We start from the raw sequence: 15,823 nt of genomic DNA, 5'->3' as shown, positions 1-15,823 counted from the left end.
CAGTCGTTAAACACGCTACAGGTAAATCTACTTGAGAAAAAATTTATATAAAAACTGGAATAAAATTGAGTTGTGGGGAATTTATGATACCAGTACATTGTATATATATGTGTATATTATATATATGATTACTATATGCGTATATTGTAACTCACAGGAGCCATTGTCAAATTAAGCAACGAGCCGTCTCTCACTTCGTGACGATTCTAAATTAAACAACGGTTGTTTTGGTGAAACAAACATAAATTAAAGAACCCACAGATTCAGTGATGTAGAGTTGCGAGTCCGACACTTGCAGAGCGTAATCGTTGGAATGAGAAATGTTCCATCTGACGATTAATATACAAATTACACTTCAGTACAGACATTCATGAAAAATTTTACCTTTCGCAAAAATCTTTAATATTTTCCTTTAAAGATGTTTTCTAAAAAGCACCGAAAATTAGAACGGTTTGACATCGAAGCCAAACCTTTTACCTGATTGATTTCATAAAGTCGTGGGGGCGAATCGGGATAAAGAATGGCTATCTTCAAAACATCGCGTTTTGTCTGCAAACAATTATTTATTAAGAAAAAATTCATATTTTAAAATAATTTATTCAAAAACATTTTAAACACTCTTGGTCGGTACGGTTTAATAATAAAAATAATTCAACAAATATTGAAAACATTTTCACCTCAAAATCTCGTAGTTGAATTCCAGCAAATTTGTCTTTTGATCCGGACATTTCAGTTTGCTATCAAGTATTCTAAAAACAATCTAAAACAGCAAGTTAATATATTGAATATATCGTAATACAGCGAGAATATTCCAACAAACAAATTCAAGACAAATATCAGACAAACGAAAAATTGTTTGTTCTTGATAAGAAGATATGAAATTAATGAAACATCAACACAAAAGTATGAATGATGATTAAAGTTGATTATTTTCAGTTTTTTCTGCTTTTCTCTTTCTTGCTGCAATCATGTCATAATACGGGTCTTTGCTGATGCTTTTCCTGCAACAACAACATCATTAATATCTAACAATATATTAACAAGTGCTGGGTTGCAATGGTTGGCCCGCCAAGAGGTTACAACGTAACAACCAACATTATACATGGTAACAACCAACCCTTTTACATGGTAACAACCAACCTTATACATGGTAACAACCAACCTTATACATGGTAACAACCAACCTTATACATGGTAACAACCAACCTTATACATGGCAACAACCAACCTTGTACATGGTAACAACTAACCTTATACATGGTAACAACCAACCTTATACATGGGGGGGGCCAACAACCAACCTTATACATGGCAACAACCAACCTTATACATGGTAACAACCAACCTTATACATGGTAACAACCAACCTTATACATGGTAACAACCAACCTTATACATGGTAACAACCAACCTTAAACATGGTAACAACCAACCTTATACATGGTAACAACTAACAACCAACCTTGTACATGGTAACAACCAACCTTATACATGGTAACAACCAACCTTATACATGGTAACAACCAACCTTATACATGGTAACAACCAACCTTATACATGGTAACAACCAACCTTATACATGGTAACAACCAACCTTATACATGGTAACAACCAACCTTATACATGGTAACAACCAACCTTATACATGGTAACAACCAACCTTATACATGGTAACAACCAACCTTATACATGGTAACAACCAACCTTATACATGGTAACAACCAACCTTATACATGGTAACAACCAACCTTATACATGGTAACAACCAACCTTATACATCGTATCCAATCCTCTTTATCATCGATGGTCGCCGCAGACATCCGGTAAGTGGAATGTTTGCCTACAAGATAAACATAAAGACCCCATATTTATCAAATATTAAATTACCTTCAACGACCCTCCCCTCAGAATCCGTTTTCGCAGCTTTGATTGTTTGCATTAAACCATCTTCATGTAAATACATTTCGAAACAATTCTGCAACAAATTAAGTATTAGTCGCTTAACACAATGGTACAGTCACTCCCTATGCCCCCACAATCCACCCTATGACCCCACAATCCAAGGTCATGACCCCACAATCCAAGGTCATGACCCCAATAACCCCCAAACAGACTCACAGGTTTCCTTGGGTCGGTCACCTCACGTATTTGTAGATTTTCCAGCGGAATGATCCCTTTCGGTTCTTTATCCTAGAATATTTTATTTAATTTGATGAATAAATATTAAAGTTAATCTCACCGAGGTGTATTCAAAGTAATAAAGGCAGTTGTCGGACAAAATGAACCAACGTCTCTTCCAGGTTTTGTACCTTCCACCTGTTCAAATTAACGTCAACGTTTGTTGGATGATGCTCAATAAAGTAAATCACCATGAACAAAATAAATCAAAACAAACATTTCATGAAAACAAAACCTTGATTGGTAATGATTGGAAATTATGACATCACAATAAGATGACAAACACAAGCTTCTTACCTCCTGAGTTCCGATGCATCAACGTTTATTGAAAGAAATAATTTATAATTATTATTTGCATAATATTAATTAGGTAATTACAATTAATGACCTAGATACAATAGGGGTGTAACAACTAACAAGGTATTTATAAATCGGGTCCCAACTATTTTAAAACATTTTTATACAAAAATGCGAAGATCAAATCTGCGGCACTGTAATTTTAAACAGGGGTCAATACATTCCTTACAAAAAGCCTAGGAGTGGATTCTTTAGACACCAACCTTGTTTAAGCAGCCAGCCCTCTTTATCTGGGTTAAAGAAAGCAGTTGAAAGATTTGATCCGTCATCCTCAGGAATCTTGAACGGTTCTTTCTTAATGCTTTCGTATATCACCTAGTTAAACATACATATTCATCTAAACAAATTAAGCTTCGGTTTTCTATATAGGTGACGTCCTATACCTGGCAATGGAACTAAGATAATTTCAACCAAAGTTTGCACATTACCCCAACTGTTTCATGCAAGAACGCATTAGGTATCAAACATCTTAACTTTGGTTTCCACCAGTGAACCACGTTGTAAACACACCCAGCAAGCACTCACGCTTAGCAATTCATTGGGTAAATCAGCTCCGTCATTAATCCCGCGATTCATCAGAATAAATCTTTCCAATGCTGGTTTATCCTTTACGCTTGGATTGTGAAGACTTGTGTTTAACATAATAATGGCGAATGACAAAACATAACATGTATCATCCGTACGAAACACGCCAGGGTTGCATTCACAATATCTTGCAGCGAAAGCCTCCATCATCCGATCAATCTTTTGTGCTTCACCTGGCAATCGGAAGCTCCACAAGAATTGTCTAAACATCACAAATAATCAACCAAATGAAAAAGTACAAACGTAACATGTTTACCTCAATGATTTATCCAAACATTTGTTGGTGAACTCGTGACAAATGACAAATTCTTTCAACACTTCAATATTAAAGTCATTTCTGGAATTTAAAAAATTAAAAAACAAAATTACTCACAAACAGAATTATTCGCAAACAAAAATATTTGTTTGGTGCAGTTAGTACAAAACAAAACCTAAAATTTGTGTTTTATTTAGTTAAATATCCCAAATCAACCACGATCAACCTTCACTTTCACTTATAAGTCGTAACTTCTTGTTGAAAATTCACTTTAAAAATAAAATCATGTTTGGAAGTGTCTAACTATTGACACCCATTATTACATTTCATGTTGTAATACACAGTGATTATGACATCATGATGCCACACCCCATAAACCAACCAATCACAACGCACCTTTCACCCAAGTAATCACCAATAGCCGATTTATTTAAATGTTCCCCTCTGTACAAGAACTGTGCGACACTTTTAGGGTTGTTTTCAATGTGACCATGCTCCAACAAATACTTCATGCCCTTTGCAAAATAAATAAATATTAAACATGAAAAACTGAAGCAACTAAAATAAAACTCGTCAGCCTCGCTTTTTCTTTATTAATTATTATTTGATCGCCGGGAACCCAAGCTTTCACGGTGGCCCACATTGCCCCCTCGACGGCCCATATTGCCCCCTCCCACCTTCTTAGCGTCAGCGTTAAACTTTTTCACCCCAGCAAGCATTTGGTTGGCTTGGTTCGAAGACCTCGTTTCCTCGGTTTCTTCCATCTGCTCGATGTCTTCGTCAACATCTCGGATCTCATCTTTTAGCCTCTGTGATGTCATAATCATTATGATGTCACTAAGCTTCGGACATACTATTATGATGTCACTAAGCTTTATACATACTATTATGATGTCACCAAAACAGGTAAATCTTGGAAACATACAAGTTTTTCACATGTCAGATATCACCTTAGGGTTTGCCCAATGTTGGCATTGCTAACTTCCACAGACTTCCAGCTACCATATTATTGTAATACTCCAATAAATTTGAATAACTTTTAAGAGTTATAGTTTTACTATTACACCCATTTAACATCCCTTTATTGTATCTTGCCATACTTTAGGGGTTGTGTCCCAGTTTAACCCCCTAGAACCGCCACTACATAAACACCATTATTACGTCACAAACCTGTATTTCTTGCAACAATATTTCTTTCCTTCTGAGAATTTCCTTCAAGATTTCGCCCTCGGCTTCGTTCAGTCCATCAACTATAATGTACATTGTTTAACAACAATGATATTTTTACGTAACAATAAAACACTTACACAATACGTTTTCGTTTGTCATAACAATTAAACATCTATACTTCTGCAAAACGATTGTGAAAACAATTGTTCATTATGACGTCACAATCAAGTTTTTCCTCATCGACTTCCAGTGTTTCACAAACATTATACATCGTAGTTGGGCACGTAAGTGATGTAAATGTAAATATTCATTAATCACCAACAATTGCGACTAAACTTGGCAGTTTAAAAATATACAAACAATTCTATTAGGGCGTTACAGTGAGATTTAAATTGTTGATTACACTGCAAAGTTGGTGGGTTATGATATATTGTCTTTATTATTAAATTTCTTGCGTTAATAAACTTCGTTTGAATACTTTTTGTTTAGTCTCCGTGGTGCATTGTAAACTAGATATATTTCCCACAAACAAAATATTTTATCGAAATTGTATGGCTCGCCTTGCAAATATAAACGCCGTTAATTAAGTTTCTGTTTAATATAAAACAAAAATCACTTTAAAGAATGCGCTTCGTAATTGTAACAAATACTGATTATTTCGTAATATAAAGATGTTAGACAACACAATAATGTATGACGTCACAATGATAAAATCATTCGTTTTTAATAATCATGACGTCATCATTGGAGGATGAATTGATGAGGTCATCGTTGGATGATTCGTTGATGACGTCATCGTTGGATGACGCGTTGATGACGTCATCGTTATCCATCATAGAAGTGAAGTCTACTTGATTATTCATGGATGACGTAAGTTGATGGTTGGTTGGTTGCTGCAGATTTTCCATGGGTGGTATGTTGCTTACTGTTGTGTCAGTGTCCGATACCTTGGTTGCATATCGTTGTTATATGTGTTAAACAATCAACCAAAGAAGCAAACCTGATTTGATTCAAGATATTGTAGCAACGATAAATAACAGAAGTAAAGTTGTTCCTGGTTTTGTATAATGTGTGGTCGTTGTTCACGGAGATGGCGTACCGTTTGAAACACATCGACCGTCCCATCTTTCTCCAACTCTTCAATCAGGATTGTTAAACAACAATAAACACCTGGATGGTTTTGTTGACATAATGTCCCCCAACATACAAGTTATATTTAAGTAAACACTTCACCTGTCCTCCCCCCACCACTGCTACAATGAACCACTGTAGGTGGTTTGTTTGTGTCACTTTGTGCAACTCGTGCCACTCGTGCAACAATCTCAATCAATCCTTGTGCGTCCTTGGGTGACCCGGACCCAATGTCCGGCCACGCTTGGTAGTGAAACTGCCGAACCAACCGTTCTACACCCGCCACCTTAACAACAAAGTTACATGAAGGACAACTGTATACTGACTGTCGTTGACACGCCATAAAAGAATAAATAGTTACAACTTCCAACCTGCGAGGACGATATCTTGAATTCACGCACGACATAATCCACGACGTCGTCATCTTCCTCCGTGACAAAGGTGATTGTGATGTCACCGTATTCGATTGTTCCCTCGTTCAACGACGGCCAATATTTGTAGCAGGTGTTGATACCTGTTAGATGGAATCTAAGAATTGAAACAACAAACGAAAGGAAATAATCATCATTAGAAAAACCTTTTTCCTCAAGCCTTGTCAACATTACAATAGTAGTTAGTTGTTTGTCCCAAACCATTGTCCAAAAATCTTCAGCCGTTTCCTGCATAGGCCCTTGAGTTGCGATGAATGTTTGAGCTTTTTCAAATCCCTGTGTTCGGTTTATAAATACAAAGTTTCATCATAAACAAGTCATAAAAGTTGCACACAACAAATTAATCTCATTTATCACAGACATACTGTGCATATATAAATTAGTATTCCCGTTGTCGGTTAAAACAATAAGATTTTTATGGCGATGAAATACACCATGTTTATATGGAAACACTAAATTAAACAACTATTTACGTCGATATACGAAGCGTTTATATAATCTGAATGTTCGTTTCCTGGTTTCCGCGGTAACATCACTCGATTACTATCATCTAAAAATAAAAACAATATTAATATTATTCTTATATATATATGTCTTCTATGAACTTACATGGTATGATCTGCAAAACGCGATTTTTCTTTAAACTTCGCCTTCCATGTTTTAGATTCTCTTTATGGATCGGAATATTCAATAATTTCTTAAACTGCATCTCCAGCAAACTTTCCGTGCTCGAATCCAAGCCTTCCCTGTTTAAATAATCATTGGAATAATAACAATAAACATAGAAACAACATTTACCTCAATTCATAAACTTGTTTCTTAAACTTTGCAGCCGGGACCTCAGTTACCCCAAAGTTGATTTGTTCTAGGACAGCTTTGTGGGCGAACGCATATTGGGGCTGAAGAAAAATATATTTAACATCTTCGTAGATGCAGTTACATTATAGTTGTCAAACATAGGGAACCTCATTGATTAATGTGGTGAATGCAATATACTTTGGCTCTGCTTGTTTGTATAGACACCTAACAGCAGGGTAAAATCTGGGGTGACATTATTAAAATACAGTTACACTCATAGTTGTCAAACATAGGAAACCTCATTGATTAATGTGGTGAATGCAATATACTTTGGCTCTGCTTGTTTGTATAGACACCTAACAGCAGGGTAAAATCTGGGGTGACATTGTTAAAATACAGTTACACTCATAGTTGTCAAACATAGGAAACCTCATTGATTAATGTGGTGAATGCAATATACTTTGGCTCTGCTTGTTTGTATAGACACCTAACAGCAGGGTAAAATCTGGGGTGACATTGTTAAAATACAGTTACACTCATAGTTGACAAACATAGGGAACCTCATTGATTAATGTGGTGAATGCTTTGGTATCATCACCTGTGTTTTAGTTGCCCTAACATCAATAACAAACCCACATCGGTTTGAACCAACATCATCCTTTCCTTCCTCATGTTGTTAAGCAAAGTAAATAAATCTGTTTTTCCTTCTTTCTCAATTTGTTCCAACGCTGCATCAATTAGGATATACGTTCCTGTCCGTCCAACACCAGCGCTACAATGGATTACAACGGGCCCTGTGTATGAACAAACAAAAATATTGTTAAGAATCGTAACCATCAATGTGACATCATAATACCTGCATCACATGGGTTGGAGCAACAAACCCTGCGTCGAAACTTAAGCAGATGAGCAGCGTTGGATGGAACCCCAAAGTCCGGCCATGAAATATAGTGAAACTGGGTGACCGACCTCTCTACGTCTCCCTGTAATATAAGTTTTCATAATTACCCTGATTGTTATTCTTAACTCTTAGAACAAAGTAGCAAACATTAAATTAATTAATCAACAAAATTAGTCACATCCCACGGTAAAAACTACTTTAGTAAAAGTGGGGCTGTTGAACAATCCAGGTTTAAATTAAACACACGACTTGCATGTTTTATCTCAAATCTTCGAACGACAAAAAAGTTCCGATTCTTTTCCTCCACAAGTGTGACATCATAATCCCCATATATTTCTTTCTCCACGGGCCAATACCGATCGCATTTTGGTTTTCCATTTTCCACCAGCCTTGTGACCTTACAACAAACATATTTCAAAACAAGTTTTACACCAAACATATTTACCATTATTATTGTTGCACAGTTCTGTTCCCAAACCATTTTCCAAAAGTCATTAAATGTTTCTTTCTTTGGTCCCTGACATGCAATCCATTTCTTTGCCTTCATGTAACCCTGTATAGGACGCATTTGTACAAATGTATCTATATTCACAATCCTGTACAACTATGACATAGTTTTTAGTCTAACTAAAAATATTTAGTTTTATCATAAATACTATTGACATTGTATTAGCTTACCGAAACATAATTAGCGTTAATATAATCCGTGTCCGCTGGATCGCTGCCTGGCGTAATAACCACCCTTGTTACGTCATAGGGAACCACATTGTCGTACCTATTCTTGATTAAATTAACGCTTTTCAAAGCTTCGGTTTTATCGCTAACTCCCGACTGCACAGCCTGTAAAAAGGGGAATTACCCAAGTAGAATGTGACGTAATAACCAAAATGTTCCAGAATTTTAATTGTGACGGAATAACCACAACGTTCAGGTATTTTTTTAATTGTCCGTCATAGTGGTCGATAATTTGTATTATTACGTCATACACTTACTTGAAACTCCATTCTAAAGTTACGATTGTCGTCAGCTGACTTGTTTTTATAAACGGTCGCAAATTCTTCGATTCCGATCGCCATGTTGCCAACAGGAAACTATTTAAATGTGAAACACGAGTATTTGTAACTTATTTATTTGCTCATGATGGGGCAATGACAGCCGTTATAACACAGGTGTTCTGTTTCATACAACTCGTTCCCGCTTACGAGTTACCACGTATGTAACTTATTTATCCTCGCATGGCGGGGCAAGACAGTCGTTATAACACGTGTGTTCTGTTTCATACACCTCGTGCCTGCTTACGAGTTACCGCGTATGTAATTGGTCAACCTAGCGTGGTGGGTTTTTGTTTGGCTTACTATTTAAAGTTTTAAACAACCCATTAGTGACCACCAGCATGGAGCAATTGCCGTTAATATCCTGCCCAAGTACACATACGCCCACAATGGTAGCATGGAGCTTTAAATTGTGGACTAAAGGCAGACGCTCACTTTATCACGGCGCCCCAACCTATATATAACCCCGAACTAACCACTTTATTTTTTCCATGAACGCTCTTCCTGTGGCGCCCACTAGCGTCGTTGAGTGGAATGTCTTCGTCCCCGATCCTCCTGGAGCAGGATCCTCCTTTATCGTAACTGGAAACATTGGATTTAAACAAACCCGTGGTGGATTTAAACAAACATACCAGTAGCAATATAGGAGGATTATAAATAGGATGAGAATCAACCCGAATATGGTAAGCACAACGGCTAATATGGTTGTACTGTTATCCTTTGGTGGGATTGATACGGGTGTTGTTGTTGATACGGGTGTTGTTGTTGATACAGGTGTTGTTGTTGATACAGGTGTTGTTGTTGATACGGGTGTTGTTGTTGATACGGGTGTTGTTCCTACGGTTGTTGTTCCTTCGGGTGAACTTGTGGGTTTGGTGGTTAAGCCTTGAGTCGATGGCTCTCTTGTTGTTGCTATGTTTGATGTTTGTGACGTCACAGTGATAGTTGCATTGGTTGTTTTATTAGGCGAGGTCGATTGTGACGTCATAGTGACAAACAATGTTGTTGCGGTGGTTGAAAATAAAGTCGCGTTTGATCCATTGTCTGTTGATAAAATAAACATTGTTACGTCAGATTGGAAAATAGACGGTAAGCACCTCAGCGGAAGTTTTGTTGCCGGGTAAAAACATCATGCGATGTGACGTACCTGTAAAAGATGTGGTCGGCCCGTTTGTGGCGCTTCTGTAACACAAACATGGATTATTCATCAACATATTGAAGCGACAACATATGGTTAATGACGGTAGATCTTTTAGTTGTAACTAACCGAAGCAACGACAGTCGTTATAACACGGGTGTTCTGTTTCATACACCTTGTGCCCGCTTACAAGTTACCACGTATGTAAGTTATTTATCCTCGCATGGCGGGGCAACGACAGCATTCGTTATAACACGGGTGTTCTGTTTCATACAACTCGTGCCAGCTTATGAGTTACCACGTATGTAACTTATTTATCCTCGCATGGCGGGGCAACGACATTCGTTATAACACAGATGGTTGCAAATTAGATATGGATGGCTCCATGTGTTGACGCGGCTTACAATTTACCATGTAACTGGTGTTTTATAAATAACTGACAAATTGAACAACCCGTTAGTGACCACTTGGTTGGAGCAATTTTTGACATTTAGTGTCGTAGTCAAGGACACATATGACACATTTGTAGCAGCGACGAGGCTTGAACCCTATATATTGTAAATGTACAATGTGCATTCATACACCTCATGCTCACTATCGGGTTATTGTCGCCCGAGTAACCTCCACGGAAATGACCGCCGGATCCACCAACGTAAAACAATGGTGACGTCACCATGTTAATTGTTTATCATAAGAAGTCACAAAGTAAAATGTTTAATCTAATCTGTTACGTAACATTAACCAGACAATCACAAGTCTTACGTCACAATAGGTGTTGTATCTGTGCTGTTTGATGACGTCACATATGCTACAAAAATACATTGTTATATCATTGTTACGTAATAATCGTATAACAGAAAACTTACCTGGTATAGACAGCAATATCAACGTCACAAATAAATCCATATTTACGTCATAATGTGTTTCTTACTTTCTTAGAATTAATCTTAAGTTGAAACCAGAACTAACTTAACTATCAGTTCTGTATAACGCTAACACAGTGTAACTACTGAAGGCTTGAGCGGCGAGTCATCGGTTGCTATTACTTCCTGCTGATGCAGTAGTGGGATCACCACAGTTATTCACAACATTCATATGCGTGATACAACATTCATATGCGTGATACAACATTCATATGCGTGATACAACATTCATATGCGTGATACAACATTCATATGCGTGATACAACATTCATATGCGTGATACAACATTCATATGCGTGATACAACATTCATATGCGTGATACAACATTCATATGCGTGATACAACACATGCGTCACATGTACGTGATGCAACACCAAAAATCATAACTAACAATAATTTTAAACTGTCACGTATTTTTTATTTTCATTTATTCTTTAATTACCCCAACACCTGGAAAGTCCATTCAAGTCTTTCCTGCCCAGCGACACCGCTTTGCGGTCAGGCGCATATTGTTCGCAACATTTTGTGATTGATTTTAGTTTTTTTATTATATGGATCATAATTTGGACAACCCATTTTTTACCGCTGGACTGGAGCACTGTCTGTTAAGTGTCTTGCCCAAGGACACATACGCCGATCAGTGTTTGTACCGCCGTCGAGCATTCAAAACCAAAGGCGCCTAAACCACTGAGCCACGGCGCCGGACAACCAACACGTCTTTGTTTGTTTTCGAGTTGGAAAAATTAAACATGGTGTACGAATCGCTAAATAACTCTTCGTGTTTTAATATATTTCGTTAAATCGTTGTCAATTAATAAAGCTATGGTGATAGTACTAATTCGTGGTATCGCCCGAAAACCGTCATGTAAAGTTGAATATATATTATAATATACAAGGAACCAAAAGGCCAACGAATGTTTTAATGCGAACCACCGTCAGGTGGCGCTAAAGTGTCGCTTCGTTACATCTTATTAATAAGGGGAGCACGCTTTCTTTTCTCGGCATTACCCCAAACGAAATTTGGAACAATGTAGAATCCTGGCTTAACTCTGTGATTCATCTGAACACACAATTATCTGTAGTTAAAAAGTTCATAGGTTTACCGTACACTGCCGGCAAAATGAATGTATTTGCAAACTGTATTCTTATGTGTGCCCGATTCTTAATTTATCGCTCCAAAGTTTCATCAACACCCCCGCCAAATATCAATCCCTTCCTTCGATATATAAACGAAGTCAAAACCACCGAACTTTATATTGCCAAATCCAAAAGACTTCTGTATGTAACGCGAAATGGTCTTTATGTTAAACTGCATATTTGCGCTACTTTTGTTATTACTATCGTTTTCCAATAATAAAGAATGTGTTTTTTTTGCAAAACGAGAAAAGGCGATTGTTTTATGTATTTATTTGCATGGCTTTCCTGGCGGGTAATATCTAACGCGTGATGTTTCAATCGGATAACTTACTCGTTGTATATTTGGCAGGTGTGAGTGTTTGTTATTATACCGACTGTTTCTACATATCGCGCTGCCAAACTAATACCTTTATTCAGTTGTTGTATAAAAGTATCTAAAAAGTTATACCACCGCTAGAGGCGCTGTTGGACTCGATATTGCTATTACTAGAGGCGCTCGCACCTTGTGACGTCACTTTCTGCTATTGTGACGTCACACAGCATATCCACCCATAGCAACGGTTACCAACGAACGACCGTGAGAACCAACCGACACATGGTCGATTCCACTTATGGACGCCATAGGCAAGATTATTACGTCACAATAAGTGCTTGGTTTGTTGATTCTGAAGATTTTTCGAATCCATCGACGCCCATGTTTCGTGAGAAAGCGCTAGTGAGTGGATGTCAAGGACCTTTAATAAAAGTCGGTGCTATTATGACGTCACCAACCCATATCGTCTATTGTGACAAAACATTTGTAACAATCATGTTTCTCTCGTTTATAGGAGGCGTAAGAAGAAGGCAAACCTCTCTCGCATACGAAGCCGAAACCGACAATTCATTCAATGAAAGTTCAATCAAGATGAAGCGGGATTATGCTCATAGCGATAGTGACAATGATGACGCGAAAAGGTACGTTAGTATAATTGGTTGAATGCATTGATGACGTAACAATAATAATTATAGATTCGACACACCGTCACAAACGTCAGCGAGAAAGAAACGTCGAGGGGTGAGTCGTTACCAGGAGTTATTACGTTACAATAGCCACTAGTTACCATTGTAACGTAATACTAATGAACAATGGTGACTGTTACGTCACAATCGTTAAGTTAATTGTTCGTTAGGTAATCGAGAAACGACGACGAGACCGAATAAACAACAGTCTTTCCGAACTTCGCCGAATGATTCCGGCAGCTTCCGAAAAACACGGATCGTCGAAACTTGAGAAAGCGGAAATACTTCAGCTGACAGTGGAGCATTTAAAGACTTTGCAGAGCGCAATAAGCAAAGGTATGGGTGGTTATGACGTCATATTGATGTATTACGTCACAATGTTATCAGGGTACTTCCCGTTTATGGACGTCCGCACGATGGCGGTAGACTACCATAGTTTTGGATTCCGTGAATGCGTATCAGAAGTGGCGAGATATATGATTTCTATGGATGGTATACAATCCTCAGTGAGGGAAAATCTGCTGAGTCATCTTCAAAATGTGATGACTCATAAACCAACAGGTGCGTAACCACGTGTTTAATGCGGGGAATTCCCAACCTGATGACGTCATGTATACAGTTCCCCCCCAACCCTGGCCCGCTACAATCAACAACGTCATCAGACCTCATTACGTCACGTCCGGCCACGTCATGCTTCATGACGCAGCACTTATGTTTGATGACGTCAAAAACAAACTGACCAATCAGCGCCTTGTACCAACTTTCCCGCCAAAACCAACGGTAATCACGTGATTTATAATTATGACGTAGCTAGTGCAAGTTTAAAATATTGCAGATGATTTCAAACATCCGAGGATCGGAAAATATTGGGCATATTTCGCGGAAAGATGGCGCCCCAATCCCCGCCGGTTGCTCCGAAGATCGCCGAAGTGTAAGAAACACCTACCGACCATGGGTGGCGGAATTGAGCTTGCTATAAATGAACCCAACCTTTCGGGGTTCGAACCTTGGTGCCGGAAATTAAAATGGGGGTTAGGGGGAATACCCTGGTTAATATAAATTAACTGTGATGTCATAATGAAACACTTCCGCGTAACAATAGAAATGATTCGATTATTCCTTTATTGTTGACAACAATCACGATTGTCATCCATTGTCGACAGGATGAACACACCTACGTGACGTCATAATGGTATTATGACGTAATAATATAAGCAGATGTTCCAACTAAATGTTGATTGACGTGTCATGATTGTAACGCTTTGCGATACGTCATCAAATGTATTTATTTCATATTTTATTTGCACTTGTAATAAACAATGCTTATTGTTAAGTTGGGTGTTTGTGATGCACACACACGATCGAAACTGATGACGTAGGAGTGTTACGAAGCGAGACGGTTGGGGGAGTATTTAGTAATATGGCGTTGTGTGACGTCACTAATGCTTCGGTCAGTGCATTGTGACGTCATTAACACAATTAATTAACAATTAATATTGTGACATAACAAGTTAACTTTTTAAAGTAAAGTGGTTGTATGTGATGTCATAATAGCGTATGTTAAAGTGGGGTCAGAGTAAGGTCAAGTAGTTTTGACGACAGCCCACATATTGTGATGTCTACTCAACCCCCAACCTGTGCAGTGTGGTCTATGGAATGTGAACAACAAGGACGAGGTGTCGCCAACCAAGTGTGGGAAAGTTAGTCATTGTTACGTCATATATAGGGACGCACGCTTCACTGCTCTTGTAAATAAGAACCTTCAAATATTTTTGTTTATAACGAGTATGACAATATATCCTGTATTTTCTGTAACCCAAGGGTACCGGATTCGAAACCTCTTATAAACAACTTCTACTGTGGTTGTATTTATTCGTATGAAGGTAAACAATCTTCATGATTCAATAAAAAAGTTTTCAATAAAAAAGCACCGTTTGCATGCGATAACATTAGTGGGTTAATAAATAGTGCGGTGTGTAACTACGTGTGGACAGTAACGTCAATTTGATGGTCCATACTTTTGCCACGATGTTTGGTGTTGAAGGATGCGATTGCTGGAGACATCGTCGTCTTTGACGTTGCGTGAACGACGAGCTTTATGGGTGCGTGGGTTCGAAACCATACGCCGCCGCTCAAAGAACCCGCACTGTATAAAACATTGGTCAGGAAGTTGGATTCTCGCAACCAAGTGCTACGAAACATTCTATAGAAGACTGATGATGCCAAATATATCTCGTATAAAAAAATTCAAATATATTTTTGTCGGTTACTCGTAGCACTTGAATGTTAAACCGATCAATTAAATATCATATATTGCCATTCAATTACAGTGGCATGCACATCGCCATAATTACCGCAACAATATAATGTGTTTGTGAATTAATAAAGCATCCCTTCGGTCGTTTCGTCAACTTTCTTTGAAGCTTGTTTGTGACGTCGTGCTTTGTGATAATCGCCGAAGTCGCGACGTCGTTTGAAGAAGCCGCACTACATTGGGGGGGGGGTTAATGTATATGTGCGTGTGGGGGTGTGTGTTGTAGGGATGCAGATATTTCACACAAACATGCAACAATGATCACAATACAAACCCTCCATAGCAGAAGAACGATGATCACAAGTAAAATAACACCAGCTAAGGTTGCAACCACAATGATCCATAGTTTCACTTCTTGTTGTGGAGCAATCACCTGTTGGGTGAAACTTGTTTAACCCGGGTTCAAAGCTCCTCACTGTTACTTCATATATTGGAAAAATCACCCACAAAGT

At 38.1% G+C, this 15,823-nt stretch overlaps 5 protein-coding genes and 1 non-coding gene across 7 annotated transcripts in view; 1 reads left to right on the top strand and 5 right to left on the bottom strand.

Annotated features, from left to right (window-relative positions):
• The window catches only part of LOC100177177 (engulfment and cell motility protein 2), a 7,114-nt gene extending 6,386 nt beyond the window's left edge, over positions 1-728 (bottom strand). The window contains exons 1-2 of the mRNA XM_026838039.1: positions 678-728; positions 471-549 (exon numbers count right to left, since the gene is read on the bottom strand). Coding sequence (XP_026693840.1) covers positions 471-549; positions 678-728 — 130 coding nt within the window. The remainder of the gene's footprint in view (positions 1-470; positions 550-677) is intronic.
• On the bottom strand, positions 478-4,803 carry LOC100175409 (cytohesin-1). Its single transcript, XM_018815232.2, has 13 exons — positions 4,684-4,803; positions 4,547-4,626; positions 4,054-4,185; positions 3,773-3,891; positions 3,377-3,457; positions 3,061-3,322; positions 2,739-2,850; positions 2,240-2,316; positions 2,119-2,190; positions 1,888-1,975; positions 1,771-1,840; positions 678-1,001; positions 478-549 (listed from the first exon to the last, which is right to left on the bottom strand). Exons 1-12 carry the CDS (start codon positions 4,703-4,705, stop codon positions 917-919), a joined length of 1,200 nt encoding a protein of 399 aa, XP_018670777.1. The 5' UTR covers positions 4,706-4,803; the 3' UTR covers positions 478-549; positions 678-916.
• Positions 1,003-1,056, bottom strand: mir4028 (microRNA 4028). The gene has a single exon (NR_034421.1). It is a non-coding gene; the product is annotated as a microRNA 4028 (primary transcript).
• Positions 4,804-5,125: 322 nt separating the features above from the next.
• LOC100183238 (receptor-type tyrosine-protein phosphatase epsilon) lies at positions 5,126-11,020 on the bottom strand. 2 transcript variants are annotated; one of them, XM_002120027.4, is made up of 19 exons: positions 10,864-11,020; positions 10,760-10,805; positions 10,007-10,041; positions 9,492-9,903; positions 9,336-9,441; positions 8,800-8,898; positions 8,486-8,647; positions 8,253-8,360; positions 8,061-8,204; positions 7,763-7,889; positions 7,543-7,700; positions 6,907-7,007; positions 6,718-6,854; positions 6,582-6,658; positions 6,255-6,384; positions 6,049-6,191; positions 5,780-5,963; positions 5,547-5,716; positions 5,126-5,493 (listed from the first exon to the last, which is right to left on the bottom strand). In XM_002120027.4, the coding sequence occupies exons 1-19, from the start codon at positions 10,901-10,903 to the stop codon at positions 5,260-5,262; spliced, it is 2,613 nt and encodes an 870-aa protein (XP_002120063.1). In that variant the 5' UTR covers positions 10,904-11,020; the 3' UTR covers positions 5,126-5,259. The 2 variants fall into 2 exon arrangements, with proteins under 2 accessions (XP_002120063.1, XP_026693836.1); XM_026838035.1 differs by lacking the exon at positions 10,760-10,805 and having other exon boundaries at positions 10,864-11,018.
• A 1,618-nt stretch (positions 11,021-12,638) lies between these two features.
• LOC778639 (transcription factor HES-4-B) lies at positions 12,639-14,390 on the top strand. The gene is made up of 6 exons (XM_002121984.5): positions 12,639-13,012; positions 13,067-13,112; positions 13,228-13,393; positions 13,445-13,618; positions 13,677-13,837; positions 13,893-14,390. Exons 1-6 carry the CDS (start codon positions 12,654-12,656, stop codon positions 14,034-14,036), a joined length of 1,050 nt encoding a protein of 349 aa, XP_002122020.5. The 5' UTR covers positions 12,639-12,653; the 3' UTR covers positions 14,037-14,390.
• Positions 14,391-14,909: 519 nt separating this feature from the next.
• LOC108949292 (integrin alpha-6) overlaps positions 14,910-15,823 on the bottom strand; it is a 5,747-nt gene continuing 4,833 nt past the window's right edge. Inside the window, 3 exon segments of the mRNA XM_026838038.1 lie at positions 14,910-15,203; positions 15,412-15,544; positions 15,646-15,762. Of these exon segments, the coding sequence (XP_026693839.1) occupies positions 15,437-15,544; positions 15,646-15,762 (225 nt within the window). The 3' untranslated portion in view covers positions 14,910-15,203; positions 15,412-15,436.

The sequence above is a fragment of the Ciona intestinalis genome, unplaced genomic scaffold (assembly GCF_000224145.3).
Source record: "Ciona intestinalis unplaced genomic scaffold, KH HT000050.2, whole genome shotgun sequence".
Classification (NCBI taxonomy): domain Eukaryota; kingdom Metazoa; phylum Chordata; class Ascidiacea; order Phlebobranchia; family Cionidae; genus Ciona; species Ciona intestinalis.
The sequence above is the reverse complement of the archived record's forward strand: the minus strand, read 5'-3'. Positions and strand labels throughout refer to the sequence as shown.